Genomic DNA, 15,044 nt, shown 5'->3' with positions numbered 1-15,044 from the left:
AATTCTAGTTGTTATTTTTCAACTCTAAGCATTTCCTCAGTCAGAAGGAAAATTTTATCACCCTTAATTTCAACTAATAAAAATCTTATATATAGAAAATCTACACGAGTGTTGTTGACAATTTAATTTTTATACCAACCTACATTAAACATAGGAAAATATTTGTTTAACACTCTATATTTCATTTGCATCAATTTAACAACTATTTTTTATAATAAAATATTATAATAAAATGATAATTTATAGAGTTGGAATTTGAATGTGAGAAAAAAAAATAGTGTGAAACTATCCTGACACATGATATAATACATAATTGCATACTCGCTTATCACTTTTCCATAAAAACTTATAATTTGTAACTTTAGGTATAGACATTTTTATGCAATCACTATCAATCAACACTTACATAATTCTTCTTTCGACATAGACTAATCACAAAAACATATACTCTTTTTTCCACCAACTTTCCATAAAAAGATAAGCATTCATTTTGATATTTTCATCTAAAAATATTTTTTATATAATTTTTTTTTACTCAATTTATTATTTTAGTATCTTTTATATTTTTTTCCTTATATTAAAATCTTCATATCGACTAAAAAAATATTTTATAATATATAAGTAATTGTAAACTTTATCTTATGAGTCATTTTTTAAAGTTCGATTATACTTAAAATACACTTCTTAATGGTACAAAAGTTATTTAGAGTCTATTTTTAACGAAAGTTTATTAGGTTTATTGGATCACTCACTATTGAATCACCTATAAATATATAGTTGATGGAAAAAAAACGCATGCGAAAGCAACACACAATCACGAATCAATTGCAGAAAATAAACAACACAGAATTTAATATAGTTCGGTCGTCAATCTGCAACCTACATCCATGACGGGCAATTAATTAAGTTTTCATTATGTTTGTTACAATTTTATTACAAACACAACGATCTCTTAAATATATATTATAGAGGGGACACAATAATTAAGCTCACTCACTAAAACATGGTGTCTGGTCAGCTCAGTACAATTAGTCTTGGCTTCACACTCAACAATAGTCTCATACACAAATTGAAAAATATTAACATGAAAAATGTGTTAAAAATTACACATTAATTTTAAATAAAAACATTTTGAAATATACAAATAAAATAGAAGTAAGTATAAATCTCAATTTTATTAGGGTGAGTTATTAATATCTTATATTATTATGTATAATAAGTTTGTAAATGACTTTTCAATGTTTTCATTTTGTAGGATGTGTAAGCAATGTAAGAGAAATTTAGGTAACAAGAATTATGAAAACAAAAAGTTGAACCGGTGTATTGTGAGTGATAAGATCGAGGTGAGGATTTGAGTGGACCACAAATGGGAGGGTTGTCCTAAAAAACCTAAAGGTAAGAAGGTCCATATGCCTTTTATTCACACCCTATTTGCATGTGTTCAGTCGCCATCTGTCACTTTCATTCACTAACCATGCCTACATTTATCTCTACTTCTCATCTTCATCCATATCTGCTTTTACTTTTACATCAATGAACTCATTTTTCCTAAATTATTTAAATATTTTGTCATGCTACTTAGATTCAAATTTTGTAAGTTTGAGAGGGTAACTAAAATTCTTAAGTAGAGTGCTTATAAAAAAGAGAAATTCCTGAGGATTCTAGTAAGAGAGCTGTGTTTGATTCAATGGAGATTTTGATTTGCAAACAAAAGTAAGTAACACCAATTTTGATTTGGTTATCAAATATCGAATTCAATCAATAGAACAATTTTATAGGACTCATCAACTTTACATACTTCTAAACAAAGCGTCTATTCAATTTAGGCTTTGTTTTGTTTGGAGGACGGTGAGAATTAAAAGAGAAGGAAATGAGAAAAATTTATAGTTGATATAATTGATTAAAAAATAAATAAAATTTAATTGTATAATTTATTGATTTATCAAAATATTTTTTTGTCTTTATTTAAAATAAATGTGTCTAAAATTTATTATTTAAAAAAAAACTTATTTTAATTAATGCTTAAGACTTATTGTTTTTTATAAAAAAATATTCTAATAAAATGATTTCAACAAAAAGACTATTGACAAAAGAGTTTAATCATTCAAAAAAAATTAATTAAATAATATTAAAAGTTTAGATGTTATTACAAGATAACGAAATTTATGGATAATTACATTTGAGAAAGATGTGCATTTATGAGATAAAAGTTTAAAAATAATTTAAAGTTTCGCCTACCTATTTTTAAAAGAAAATCAAAGTCAACACAACAACGTAGGTAGTAGTAATCTTTATTGTTGAGGCTAAAATGGTAATGTGAGGTTAACAGTTCAAACAAAACTTTTAATTTTCACAGAACACTGAAGTCAACAAGCACTCCATGTATGATGTGAGTTGAAATTTTAAGTATTGTTTAATTGACAAACAATAGTGGTTATTTTAATTTTAAAAATTATAATTAAAAAAAACCATTGTGTCTAAATAAAAATATATGTTTGAATTTTTTTCCTCACATAATGCCTTAACTCTATAACTGATAATGATTCCTTACATAATCAGTTATATCAATTATGCCTTATCAAGGATACATATACACTTCGCTCTACATTAATTCAACATATAAATCTAGAATAAGATCACTCATATACATAATATAAATCAGTAATAAGATGACTCATATACATAACGTGATTCACCTTCTATATATAGAGACAAAGGGATAAATTTCTCACCTTCATCTAATTCCTTTCCCTTTCTTTTCATGCAATTATTCTTTACCAAGTTGTGCAATTCATCTTCAACAAATTAACTCATCCAGACACAACGTTAGTTTTGATTTTAAATCAAATTTCAGCTAAATTCAATCAAATGGATGAATACTGTTGAAAAAATTATCAATAATTTGTATAGTTAAAAGAAATACAATAGTCAAAGAAATGACTTGTAAAATTTAATCAGAACTTGCATGACAATCGCAAAAACCATAATCGTAAAGTAACTTTGAAACGTATATGCAGAAGCTTGAATAGTTAAAGAGAAAGGGAAATAAAAATCACACACATAGAAATTTAAAATAAATAAATGAATTGCACAAAAGAGAGATGCCTTATGAGAAAAAGTTATTGGTACAAATTAATATCATTCTACTACCTTAAATTTTTTATGAAATTATACTTGACATTCCTTTCTTTTCTAGACATTATTTTGACATTTCTTAATCTATATATGGTTAAAATAAACGATATACAACATTACATTACTATATAAATTAAAAGAGTTATAAAAGGTAAAAGAAAGAAAAAGAAACTAAGTGAAATTTTATCTAAACTAATAAAATGGCCGAAAGATTATGATCCATTTATTCATCCTTTGATGAAATTAGCATTGTCCTATTAGATTTACATTACTAGGAAAGAAACTATGGAAAGAAGAAATACTATGATCTCGGGTACCAAATTTCTAGATACCGATTATCTCTGCCACTAAATCATCTAACAACGATCTCTCAACTTCCCTGGCTATTGTATCAATGTAAACTTTCAGGTCCATCCACTCAGATTCCCCAACCACCACATTCCCCTGACCACCATCCCTTACTTTTCCTTCGTCCACTAGCATCCTCAGAAGCCCATCTCGGAACCCCTTTTTGGTCAAATTAGAACCAATGGCATTTCTGATTGCTGATCTAGAGAAAGAGAATTGCTCACTGATCTTCAGAATTCCTATATTTATATTGTCAAAAAGTAATCTCCTTTGAGACCTTGAACAAGCTGTCCCATCACTATACCTTTCTTCAAGTTCATCAAACACCGAAAGACTCACAGGGCATTCTAGGGAATGCCAAACTTCCAAAATTGTATCCAGATGAACTCCATCAATGCCAGATTCGGACAAGACATCAATAATGTAGGAACATTCCCAGCTATCTTCAGTTCTTAGACACAATCCTTTGTCTGCTGCTAACATTCCAGGAGATACTTCCTCACCATCTTCATCACTTACTGTCATGGGTCCCTCCACATAATCTTCAGATTCCAACTTCAGCAACTGGAGTTGCATTCGCAGCCCTATCAACAATTAAAAGAGAAAGGAATTAGTCCAAATCTCAAACCTTGAAATAGCATTTCAACAGTTAAGCAACATACTCGTTTATGATAATGATTTATCGTGTCTTACTATTCAATTCAAATAACAAATATCACAAAAAACATTCGCAAGAGATTGTTAAGCATACTAGAGCCTATTGGTGAGGTATTATTTATGCAGGCTCTATTACCACGGTTAGAACTATTATTGTAACAGAAACTATTGGATCACGATGCAGTCCTATAATTAGTCAATCAAGTCTAGCTTCAATTCATTAAAGAGCAAATTCCATTAGAGGAAACCAAGGATGCTATCACACCGAAACTCAACCGAAAAAAAAATCACACTGCATTTCTTTCCAAAAATACACACGAAGGTAATTGTTAAATAATAAATCCTTCTAAAGACCCAAAATTGACATGCACAATAGTAATAATAAATGGTTCAGTTACCTTGTAGATCAGCATTGAGACTTTCAAAACATTCAGAACAAGAAGACAGATCATCTGTAAAAGCAGGCTCTAGGATGGAGACAGGGCTGGGTTGATCAGCATCTTTACAGCAAGAAGATTCAAGTCCAGGAACAGGTGTTTCATGGTTGACTGTTACACCAGTCGACGCAGCTGATAGATCCTGAAATATTACAACATATCAAGAAAAAACATAATGAAACTTGGAAATTTTATGCAATTCATTAATTACAGGCCCGTATATTGGGTTATGAGAAAATAGAACTGTCCTCTTTTGGAATGTATCTACTACTGCATCTAAACAGTTCTGTAAAATATTACTTAGTAGCAAGAAAATTAATTCAGTTATACATTAACAATTTCTATTTTCTAAAACATTTACATATTTTATTTTATTTGAATAACACAAAGTTCAAAAGATCAAATAAAAATCTCTGGGAAAGAACTAAAAATAGCAAGAACCAAATCATTGATCTAAATGGATACCGCAAGTATATTGTTTAGTAAAATTAACTAATGACCACAGCATTAACAATATACCAATTGAAAATATTAGAAACTTAACCTGCTGTATTGAATTGTCTTTGTCAACCGCGCCACCATCACCTTCTATCAAAACATGAGAAGATAATTCAGGAAGCACCTTATTCAAAGGTTCAGAAGACTCAACTTTTCCATTTGTCACCTCCATGTCCTCATCAGCAACTGCACTTGGAACTTCAAGCTTGGGCGAATCTTCAAGAATGATATTCATTTTATTCTGAACTGTATGCGAGTCAGCACAAAACTCATCAACTTCTAGCTTTGACGAATGCAAAGACCAAGACTTCTTGTGACCAGATCTTGAGTTTCTGTTATTACCATGTCTATGATCAAAATTCTTTGCTGCTCTTCTCTCGCGTTTATGGGCTTCCTTTGGCACCATATATCGATCAGCACGAAGTGCTTCAGTGCGCAAGAATCTTCTAGGACTTCCAAAGGCAGTGGAGGAAGAAGGAAGAGATTTTGACCTTGACAAACTGCCAATGCAGCCATCCTTCCAACCATCCCTGCTACTGATACCCAATGGTTCAACCCATTTAGCAGGTTCACTATTGGGAGTAAACTTATCACGGAAACCTTCCCCAGTAGCCATGCCGGCAAAATTTGCAGCCTTCAATTCTTTGTCAGGGATAGCAAGCATTTCTGCCAGCGTGCTGCTCCTACTGATGCCTTGCAGCTCTTGAGACTTGTGTGTCATTTTCCACCTCTCTGATAATCTCTTCTTTGCCTCTTTACTGACAGAAGATTCACCAGAACGGGAAGATCGCCTAGTACGGTTGTTTAAGTCAAACGAATTTCCCAAAATTGCAGTTATTTCCCCAGACACGTCAGGAGATTCATTACCAGAAAAACTACATGAACTATCATCCCCAGCATATCCTGCAATTCTAGAAGTTGAAAGCATCATGCCGCTATTGTTAAGACTATTTCTCATTTGCCTAGTGATTTCCTTTGCAATTTCTCTAGATTCAAAAGAATCTTGCCTCCAAGACCTTGCACTTTCGGGCATATTTGTCACTTGACACAGTTCAGTGTCCTTTTCACGGCCTGACAGAAAATTGTGAGAACATGGTGATGATACAATTCTGGTACCATTCTGAACTTTTCCAAGATTGGGTTTCAGGAGGACAATCTTTGTGGGGACTGCATCTTGTTCATGTCTGCCCTGAAATTGAAGCTTTGATGATCTTGGTGAACTATGCATCACATGTCTTTTGTCAAAATGACAAGGATAACCATCAAGATGATTTTCATGAGATCTATTGTAGTTCAACCCAGTTTTCTCCCTATCTGACCTCCAACTTAAGTCATGTTCATGTTCATACTTCTCAATATCCATAGTTTCTACATCACCATAATGTGATTTGACAGGATCAGCTTGAAGATCATTTAGATGCTTTTTAAACAAAGAATCTGGCCGCTTAAAGTATTTCAGCAGGAGATCCTTGTTGGAATCCAAAACCTCAAGTGTGTCTCGGAAGTCCTTTGAAGACTGTAAATCTTGATGAGTTGCAAGGCGTTTGGCATCCATGAACTTCTGTTCAATGAATGACATCTCAGCATCATTGGCCTTCAAGTCTACACACCCCGGTGATGGATATCTACTGCTCTCTACCTTTGGAATTTCCGAGACCTCAAATACATCCTTAAATTCTTGCTGATCCCTTAAGCCTCTCCTAGATGATCCACCATCATATGGCACTCCTTTGCCACGTGTTTTCTGTAATTGTGGTGTCTTCTGGTTTTCAGACAACCCCTTATGTTGCTTACTAATAGGCTGCTGAAATGGCAGTCCATCAAGACCCATCAATCTGGCAATGACTCCAGGGGATCTTCTTTTTGTGTCAGATTTGGGTGACATCTCTTCGTCTAATAACTTCTTAATCGGAGTTCCAAGCAGTTGTTTTGAAGATCTCCACCCAAATTTGAAAGAGAACTGCAAAATTAAGCGCATTTACTGTCAATGCTTTCTTTTCCTTTTATACAAACAACCACATACAGAGAACTAAATGCAACCCCACCACCGATTTTGGCACGTTTCTTCATTAATTCGTAGATGTTTCTAAGTAGATCATGGCCAAAAACAAAAACAAAACGAAAAGCTCGCTTACCGAATCCTTGTCTGCAACCACACCACCGTCTGAACAAGAATCAGGTGACAGATTCGGTGGTAGTCGCTGTCTATGAACCTGTTTGTTCCCCGGAGCTGAAAGACAACATTAGCATCAAATGAAGGGTTCAGGATCAAATACAAAAAAAGTTAATTAAATATAACCAATATAAAAAAAATAATATAAATTTGTAATTACTAGAATCAAGACAAGGAAGCAACCAGGAAATTGGTTATAAAACATGAACAGCTTATCACAAACTAAAGAAACCACTGAGAGAATAACAGTGAAAGAACATACCCCCATCCCGCTCAAGTTAAACATAAGGCAAATAAAAACATAGCAAAAAACAAATAGACCATTTTTTGAAAACCATCAATGACCAGACCATCCCGCTCAAGTTAAACATAAGGCAAATAAAAACATAGCAAAAAACAAATAGACCATTTTTTGAAAACCATCAATGACCAGACCAGACACAGTAATGTGTGATCACAAAACATCACACCGCGGAAAATCATTATGAAAACAAACCAAATCATGCCGACTACACCGCCGAAAAAGTTATAAGGCAGGTAAAAAAATAATCCGAAAGCAGCATTAATTCCGGTCCTTATAATCATTATTTTTACCATGTAGCAGACTCCACTGGTGAGAGAAAAGGACTAGTTGTTATTTCTTAGAGATTCCCCTAGTTTCACACTGTTAAACATTTATCTCTAGTGGACTAATAGGTTAAATTATTGTCTCAGAGGACTGATTCTCAATAGTAAATAATATAAAAAAATATATATATACTCCTTACTGATAAAAGTCTAAAAATTCAAAATAGATTAAAAAATGTCGAGAATAATAAAACAAGAAAAATGTAAAATCCGAAATCCGAAATCCAAATTAATAAAAAAAAAGCAAAAAAGAGAAACATTTTTTCCTGAGAAATCAAATCAGCAACAAGAGGCACAAGCAGGAAATTCAGAAACTCTGAGAATGAAGGAAGCAGTTTAACTGAGATTTTGCCTGAAAGAGAGAATGACCTTGAGGAAGAGGAGGCTGGTGCTTGGAGTTCCGGAATTTCTCCATGAAGAATCATGAACGAAGAAGGAATGCGGACGGAGAAGGTTGGAGAACTGAAAACCCTACGATCCCGAGCAGGGTTGAAAATTGGAAAAGGAAAAGGCACAGGAAAAAAGAGAGAAAAGAGTGACGGAAAGGAACGGAGAAGTGGAGATAGAAATAGAGAAAAAATGTAATGAAGAGAGAGAGCAAGAGATAGTATTAATGGAGATCCGTTACGTTACAGGCGTTGAAGGAGGAAGAGGGAGAAGAGAGAGAGAGTGTGCGTGTGGGTGAGGGCGACAGTGAGAGAGGGATGAGAAGTGAGTGGGGTTTGTTTTTGAACTTTCAAATACCGAAACGCTGACACAGGATCCTCACCCTCTGCGCGGGCAAGTGGGGGGCGTGGAGAAGCGTGTGAAGGTAAACTCCAACCTCACTCACACGTGTCAAAGACATTGGATACCACCCTCTCTCTCTCCCTCTCCATATATACACTTCAAATGAAACCTATACTACACACCAATTAACTGTTTCTAATAAATCAAAACATTTATTAAACATATATTATATTTAAACTCTACAGTTATACTTATTAATATAATTAATATATAATATTAGTAATACAGGTACACAAAACATTTTATATTTTTTCAAAATTTTCTTTTTCAAGACTTGAAGTAATCCAATTATGTTTCTTCCATCTGTAAAGTTCAAACCTTAAATAATCTACTTTCTCCGGTCCGGTTGTGTTTCTTAATAATATAGTCGGTAACATTTATAAATCCTATAAAGTAAATCATTTATTGAAGATGTTATATTTATTAAACCTAATAGATATTATAAGTAATAAGTAATGTAATTAATGTTTTACAATAAATAACTTTGCAATTAATACATTAATAAACACATTACTTAATTCCAAAGTCAACTTTTTATTTGAAATACGTTACTATATTTTTAAATTTTAGGACCAAATTTGACTTCATACAAGGTACATTCTCCAATTTCAATTCTTTCTGGTGGCAAAATTAGATAAAGGAGTATTTACATTTTTATTACATTATTATATATATAATTTTTATATTTTTATATTTTTATAATTTTTATAATTTTATAATTTATAATTTATATTATTTTTATGAATAACTAATTAAAAAAGAAAAATAATAATATTAATGTATACTTATATATATATTAATTTTGTAAAAATTGTATTAAAAATTATATAATTGTTATTTTTAAATAAATAAAAAATATTTAATTATTTTGAAATAAAAGAAACTTATTGAATTATTTATTTTATTAAATAAATAACTTATTTTTTATTTATTAAAGAGTAAAAGTGTTCAAATAAAAAATAATACTAAAGGAGATTACCAAATGATGATGTATATTTTTATATATTGGTATAGATTTAAAGTGATACTTTCTTAAAATTTAAATTTAAAAAATAATTAATATTACTCTAACTAAGAATTCATTTAATATAATTTAATTTTACTAATTGTGAGTAAAAAACGATCTATTTTAAAGTACCATTCCCTAAAACTTGATATTATTAATGAAAATTAAATAAAAACATATTTTCAAAAATAATGTTAATAAATAATTAACAATTAATTATATGTGTTTGTTTTTAAGTACAGTATATAATTATACATAGATGCATAAAAGAAGTAATGTGTTTAATAAACATCATTTCTATAAACATAATAAACATATTGTATATTCTTATAGGAAGAAGGATGTGGTTATTTTAAGTGTATAATTGTGTTTAATACTTTTTTGAGTGTGTTAGAATAGTATGTGTATACAAGTTGTGAATATCCCTCTTTATCCCCACAATATTTAGTATTGAACAAAGTTTTTGCTAATAAATAAAAATAAACATGAATTCATCAATAAAATTAACTTAATTTGACTTTAAAATTATAACTACAAATTTATTAGTATCCATTTTTTGAATTGTGTATAAATAATTGAAATGTATATAATGTGGTATAGAGATGTTAAAATGATAATATTTGATTGTTTTGATGCTGATAAGATGAATTGGATTCTTTAAGGAATTGATTGTGATTTTTATTATAATTACAATTATAGAAGATTTGTAATTTTGTATAATTATATTGTGTATGGTAGTTTATTTTTTTTATTGTTAAAAATTAAATATAAAAATATTTCATAACATATAAATAAAATACAAATTTTATCAGATAAGTTAATTTTATAAAATTGAATTATTACAGTTTTTTAGTAATTAATATTAAAGTAGTGATATTTTTTTAATATATATCATGCACTACATTTATTATTTATCATACTTAACAAATAAAAATTATATATTAATAGGATTAATGCCATATTAATATTAATATTTATATTTAAGTATTTCACTGTTAAATATAAAATAATTTTTTATAGTTAAATTTTATAATAATTCATAATTTTTTTGAAAATATTGATAAACGTTACAAAAACCAGGAAAAACGTTATTGTTATTATTATTACTATTAATATTTATCAATTGTTATTATATTTACATTTATCTGTTTTAACATATTTTTCAAAAACCAAGATTTAAATAAATGACAATAACACTAAACAAAATTATGTATATTATGTTTCCGAGAGTATGATCACTGTTTATTTCATTAATTTCATTAAAAAAATGTTATCTGTATGAATAAAAAATTTGAAATAGTTTATCTATGGTACCTATTATTTATATTATTTATAGTTTTTGACACTAGTAAACACTCATGGATATTCCTCAAATAAAGTAAATTTATTTTTCTCTAAAGATTTTTTATTCTGTATTTTTTTTTAGATTAGTCATAATCTTAATGGATTAGTTGAGAAAAATAATCATCTCAAACTTATTCTACTATATAGTGAATTTTTGTTATAGGATTTAGGGTTTAGACCCTTATATCTTAAAGCTTATCCAAATGATTAAAATTCTAGAGGTTGCTTGGAAAGCAAACAATTAAGGAAAGAGAAACTAACTTTAACTTTCAATAGTACCATAGGCTAAAAGGCCTGAATGTGGAGGAGATGTGGTTCCAAGTTTCAATTTCTCTTGCAGGGATGTTATTTGATAAAATTGTTTGATTTTATGTTGTGTGGACATGTATAAATATTAGATTTTGATAGTTGAAAGTTAAATATTGTTTTTGATGTTGGAAATGTTCTTGAATGTTATGAAATTTTAAATGTTATGTGATTAAATGATATGTATTATGTATGAATGATGAAAATCGTATGAAATTGATGTCATACATTTGGGGTAATGTATGTGTGAGGTCATGGGCTGAGTTCAACACGGTCTTAATGCCGATCTCTGACGTTAATGAAAAATATTATCCCATTTATTTCTCATAAAAATGGGAGAGCGCTAACTATGGAGATTGATTGTATATGAGGAATTGTAATTAATTTGGGAATATAACTCAAAACAAGACTAGGTACAACAAGAAGATGGGAGAGCACTACTACATATAAGGGAAAGAATATGGGATAACAACAATACACAAGGAGTAATTTTAAACTCATATTTTACACTATACTCACTATATACTCTAAATTTTGTGTTCTTACTGACTTGACGTCGGAGTATCTTCTGCAGGTGGAGCCCCCTCATTTTCTTGGAGCCAATTCATGAAGCTCGCAATGATACCATGATCATCTCGTTGTTTAACCGACCTCAACTAAATGCTTTAGTTAAGAGACATCCTTCTTGGCTATAACAGTATGAGTTATTGTTTGATGGTACATTTAAGTATGAAAACCTATGTTTAAGAAAGATCCTTACCATGAATCCTTGATGTATGAATTAGGTGTTACACTTAATGAGCCTTTTGGAAGACTATAAAATGTTTATAATCCCATATTACGAAGTGGACTTTAAGCTTAACTCAATCCCATAAAATCAACTCATGAGATGAGGTTTGCACTCACTTATATACAATGAATTGTCATCATTTCTAATCGATGTGGGATCTCCAACAAATGAAAAAAAAAATCCTAAAGAAACACATGTTTGCAATTTATGATTAAGCATAGTTATAAGTGTATTTCAAATTAGTTTCTTAGTTTTTATTAGACAAAGTTATGTCAATAGGAAATCTTTTGTACCCAATATTCTTATTTGAAGCATAATACAAATTAAACTTATCAGAATAGCTACTCATTATAAATATTAAGAAATTGATTTAAGTCTAACTCAATTTTACAAAATCGAATTATAAAGTGACATTGCATCCATTATATATATTATGAGACTTTAAGCCTAACTTAACATTATAAAATTTGAACTTATAAGGCGATGTTTGCACCCAGTTATATACTATGAAATCTTCTTATCTCTCGTCAATGTGATCTTCAATACACCTCCTCATGTCGAAAATTTTAACTCATGCATGAGAGCATATATTTATAGACGATTTGAGAGGGATTTGATGGCAGGTGACCTAATAAACTCAACAAACTAATGCTAGGATATACCATATTAATAAGTGAATTTTAAATATAATTCAACTTTACAAAACTAGCTCATAATTGAAGTTTGCACCCACTTATATTCTCCAACCAAACATAAAAACAAAGTTTGCGATTTAACCTGAATGTTTTCCAAGTAGATATGTTGGAGAGGAAAATATTGTCGCTATAGATGCTCTTATGTTGTAATTGAAATTAGAATAAGATAATTTTGATGTGTTTCCATATTACTAAAAAAAATCCATTGTGATGCTAGTGTGAGAATCGGATCATGTGTTGTTCTAAGCATGCAGCATGCTACCCTTTTATTAATAAATAAACAAGTTAAGGAATAAGGTAGCTACAATACAAAACATAAGTTGCCAAAAGAATCTTATAATTTTGAATGCATGGAGCTTCTTAAACACAACAACACATCATTGTCATATGTGGCCAAAATCTCATGTTTTGTTTTCTTTTGCTATCATTTTTATGAGTTCACGCGCTCATTATGTTTTGGTTTCTGGGGACAGACAGATTTGTTTTTATTTGTGTCCACAGTAGTAGAGGTTAACTGTAAAACATTTCATTATTTCAGGCAATAATATCAATGAAGTTTTCATTCTTTTTTCTTAGTTTAAAATTAACAGAGCATAAAAACTCTAACGTTATTAATTATTAAAAAATATCGGTTGACATAATTTTCATTCATTATTCATATAACTACAGTTTTTAACTGTCAAAATAAATAATAAAAATATTTAAAAACCATGTCTCTTGCGAATTTTCTGCCGTTTTCCCTCCCTATTCTCTTTCTCCTTCATTGGCTAGTTCACTGTCACTGTTGCTTCCCCCTTCGCCCCTTTATGTGTTAGTTCTATGTTTATGTTTTCTGCACCTGTTTTTGCATAGAAGAAAGATGATTAGAGACATGAGTTTCATGATTTGTGTTTCTGGCAGCCACTGCTTTTTGGGATTTGTGTTTTGTTATCATACCATGGATTTTTCTGTGTATTATATATTGTGTTCATCATTCATATTTTTTTTTAGGCAGCACTTTTTTTTTTCTAACTTTTTTTGTCTTTTATTTTTCTAATTATTAGTTAAAAGTTTTCATTAATTTATAAATTTTAATACATGTAAATTCTAATTAGAATGATCAATTTAAATATAATTGTATATATACCATTTATTTATTTTTAAAAAATCAAGTGTGTGTGACTGTATCGACCACCAACATGGAATTGTGTGCTGTCAATAAAACATTTTGATTAGTTGTTGTAACCGTGTGTAAGACAGAATTAAAGTGTAGCCAAAAATAAAAAAACCGAAAGTAAACAAATTGAAAACGAAATTTGTTTATTAAAAGTTTATGATTCTATATAAAGTTTTAGAGTCCGAATTTTTTATTGTTTTTTGTATTGTATGGGTTAGTAGGTTATATAGATTTTGATTAAGAATGGTAAAGTCGAGTTTATCTGTTATTTAGTTTTTTTATTTAAATTCAATAAGTCAATTCTTTTAATACCACAATTTGTATTGGTCTTATTTGTCTACTCTGACAACTTATAATATTATAAATGAGACTCATTTGTCCCTATTTATTTATGATGTTTTTTAATGGAGATCTCGTACTTTTAAAATCAAAATTATTAATATTTTATATAAATTTTTATTTATTTAAATTTTTATATATTATTTACTTTATTGAAATATAGTATATATTTATTTTGTTTTTGTTAGACATTAAATATTATTTGATTGAATTTTTAAAGTATTTTTAATATATTTAAAAATATTAAAATTAATATAACTTGGAAAAAATATTAGAGAGACCATACAAATATATAAAAATGTAGAAAATTTTAAATTTAAATTTTTATTTTTTATGAGTTTTAGTTTATATTGTTTAGCTTCGTGGTGTTTGTAAATGTAAACTTATTATTTCTAAGAAATTTAATTATATTTAATTTAAATTATTTTGGTTTAAAAATATTTATTTAAATAAAACAATTCAAATTCATTTAATTTTAAATTTTCTCATTTTATATATATTCATATTTTATAAAACAATTCAAATATATATATATATATATATATTCAATCCCAATATTCTTTGTCAGCATTGAGATACATGTGAATACTATACAAATAAAAATTTATTTATCATTTCTATTCTATAATAAAAAAATAGTGATCAAATCATGTTGAAATCAAATGATGATGTTTACATTACAAGAAAAATTAGAAAATTAGTTTTAGTGGTGTTTATTTTTATATTATCCAGAATTAAAATTTC

At 29.1% G+C, this 15,044-nt stretch overlaps 1 protein-coding gene across 6 annotated transcripts; it reads right to left on the bottom strand.

The window, feature by feature from the left end:
- Positions 1-3,336: 3,336 nt before the first annotated feature.
- Positions 3,337-8,588, bottom strand: LOC137829519 (uncharacterized). 6 transcript variants are annotated; one of them, XM_068636330.1, is made up of 5 exons: positions 8,245-8,588; positions 7,211-7,305; positions 5,122-7,035; positions 4,539-4,719; positions 3,337-4,067 (listed from the first exon to the last, which is right to left on the bottom strand). In XM_068636330.1, exons 1-5 carry the CDS (start codon positions 8,288-8,290, stop codon positions 3,460-3,462), a joined length of 2,844 nt encoding a protein of 947 aa, XP_068492431.1. In that variant the 5' UTR covers positions 8,291-8,588; the 3' UTR covers positions 3,337-3,459. The 6 variants fall into 6 exon arrangements, with proteins under 6 accessions (XP_068492431.1, XP_068492436.1, XP_068492433.1 ...); XM_068636335.1 differs by having other exon boundaries at positions 8,217-8,581; XM_068636332.1 differs by lacking the exon at positions 8,245-8,588 and adding an exon at positions 7,843-7,916.
- Between the last annotated feature and the right edge of the window lie 6,456 nt (positions 8,589-15,044).

Source organism: Phaseolus vulgaris, chromosome 7 (assembly GCF_000499845.2).
Source record: "Phaseolus vulgaris cultivar G19833 chromosome 7, P. vulgaris v2.0, whole genome shotgun sequence".
NCBI lineage: Eukaryota > Viridiplantae > Streptophyta > Magnoliopsida > Fabales > Fabaceae > Phaseolus > Phaseolus vulgaris.
This window is presented reverse-complemented; position numbering and strand designations above follow the sequence as displayed.

What these genes read in the sequence shown, in the direction of transcription:
- LOC137829519 (XM_068636330.1), bottom strand. Translation starts at nt 8,290, where the DNA reads ATGGAGAAATTCCGGAACTCCAAGCACCAGCCTCCTCTTCCTCAAG. An exon ending in TGGTTGCAGACAAGGATTCG is followed by an intron (nt 7,036 to 7,210) that starts GTAAGCGAGCTT and finishes TTAATTTTGCAG; the next exon opens with TTCTCTTTCAAATTTGGGTG. An exon ending in TCTCAATGCTGATCTACAAG is followed by an intron (nt 4,068 to 4,538) that starts GTAACTGAACCA and finishes AATTGTTGATAG; the next exon opens with GGCTGCGAATGCAACTCCAG.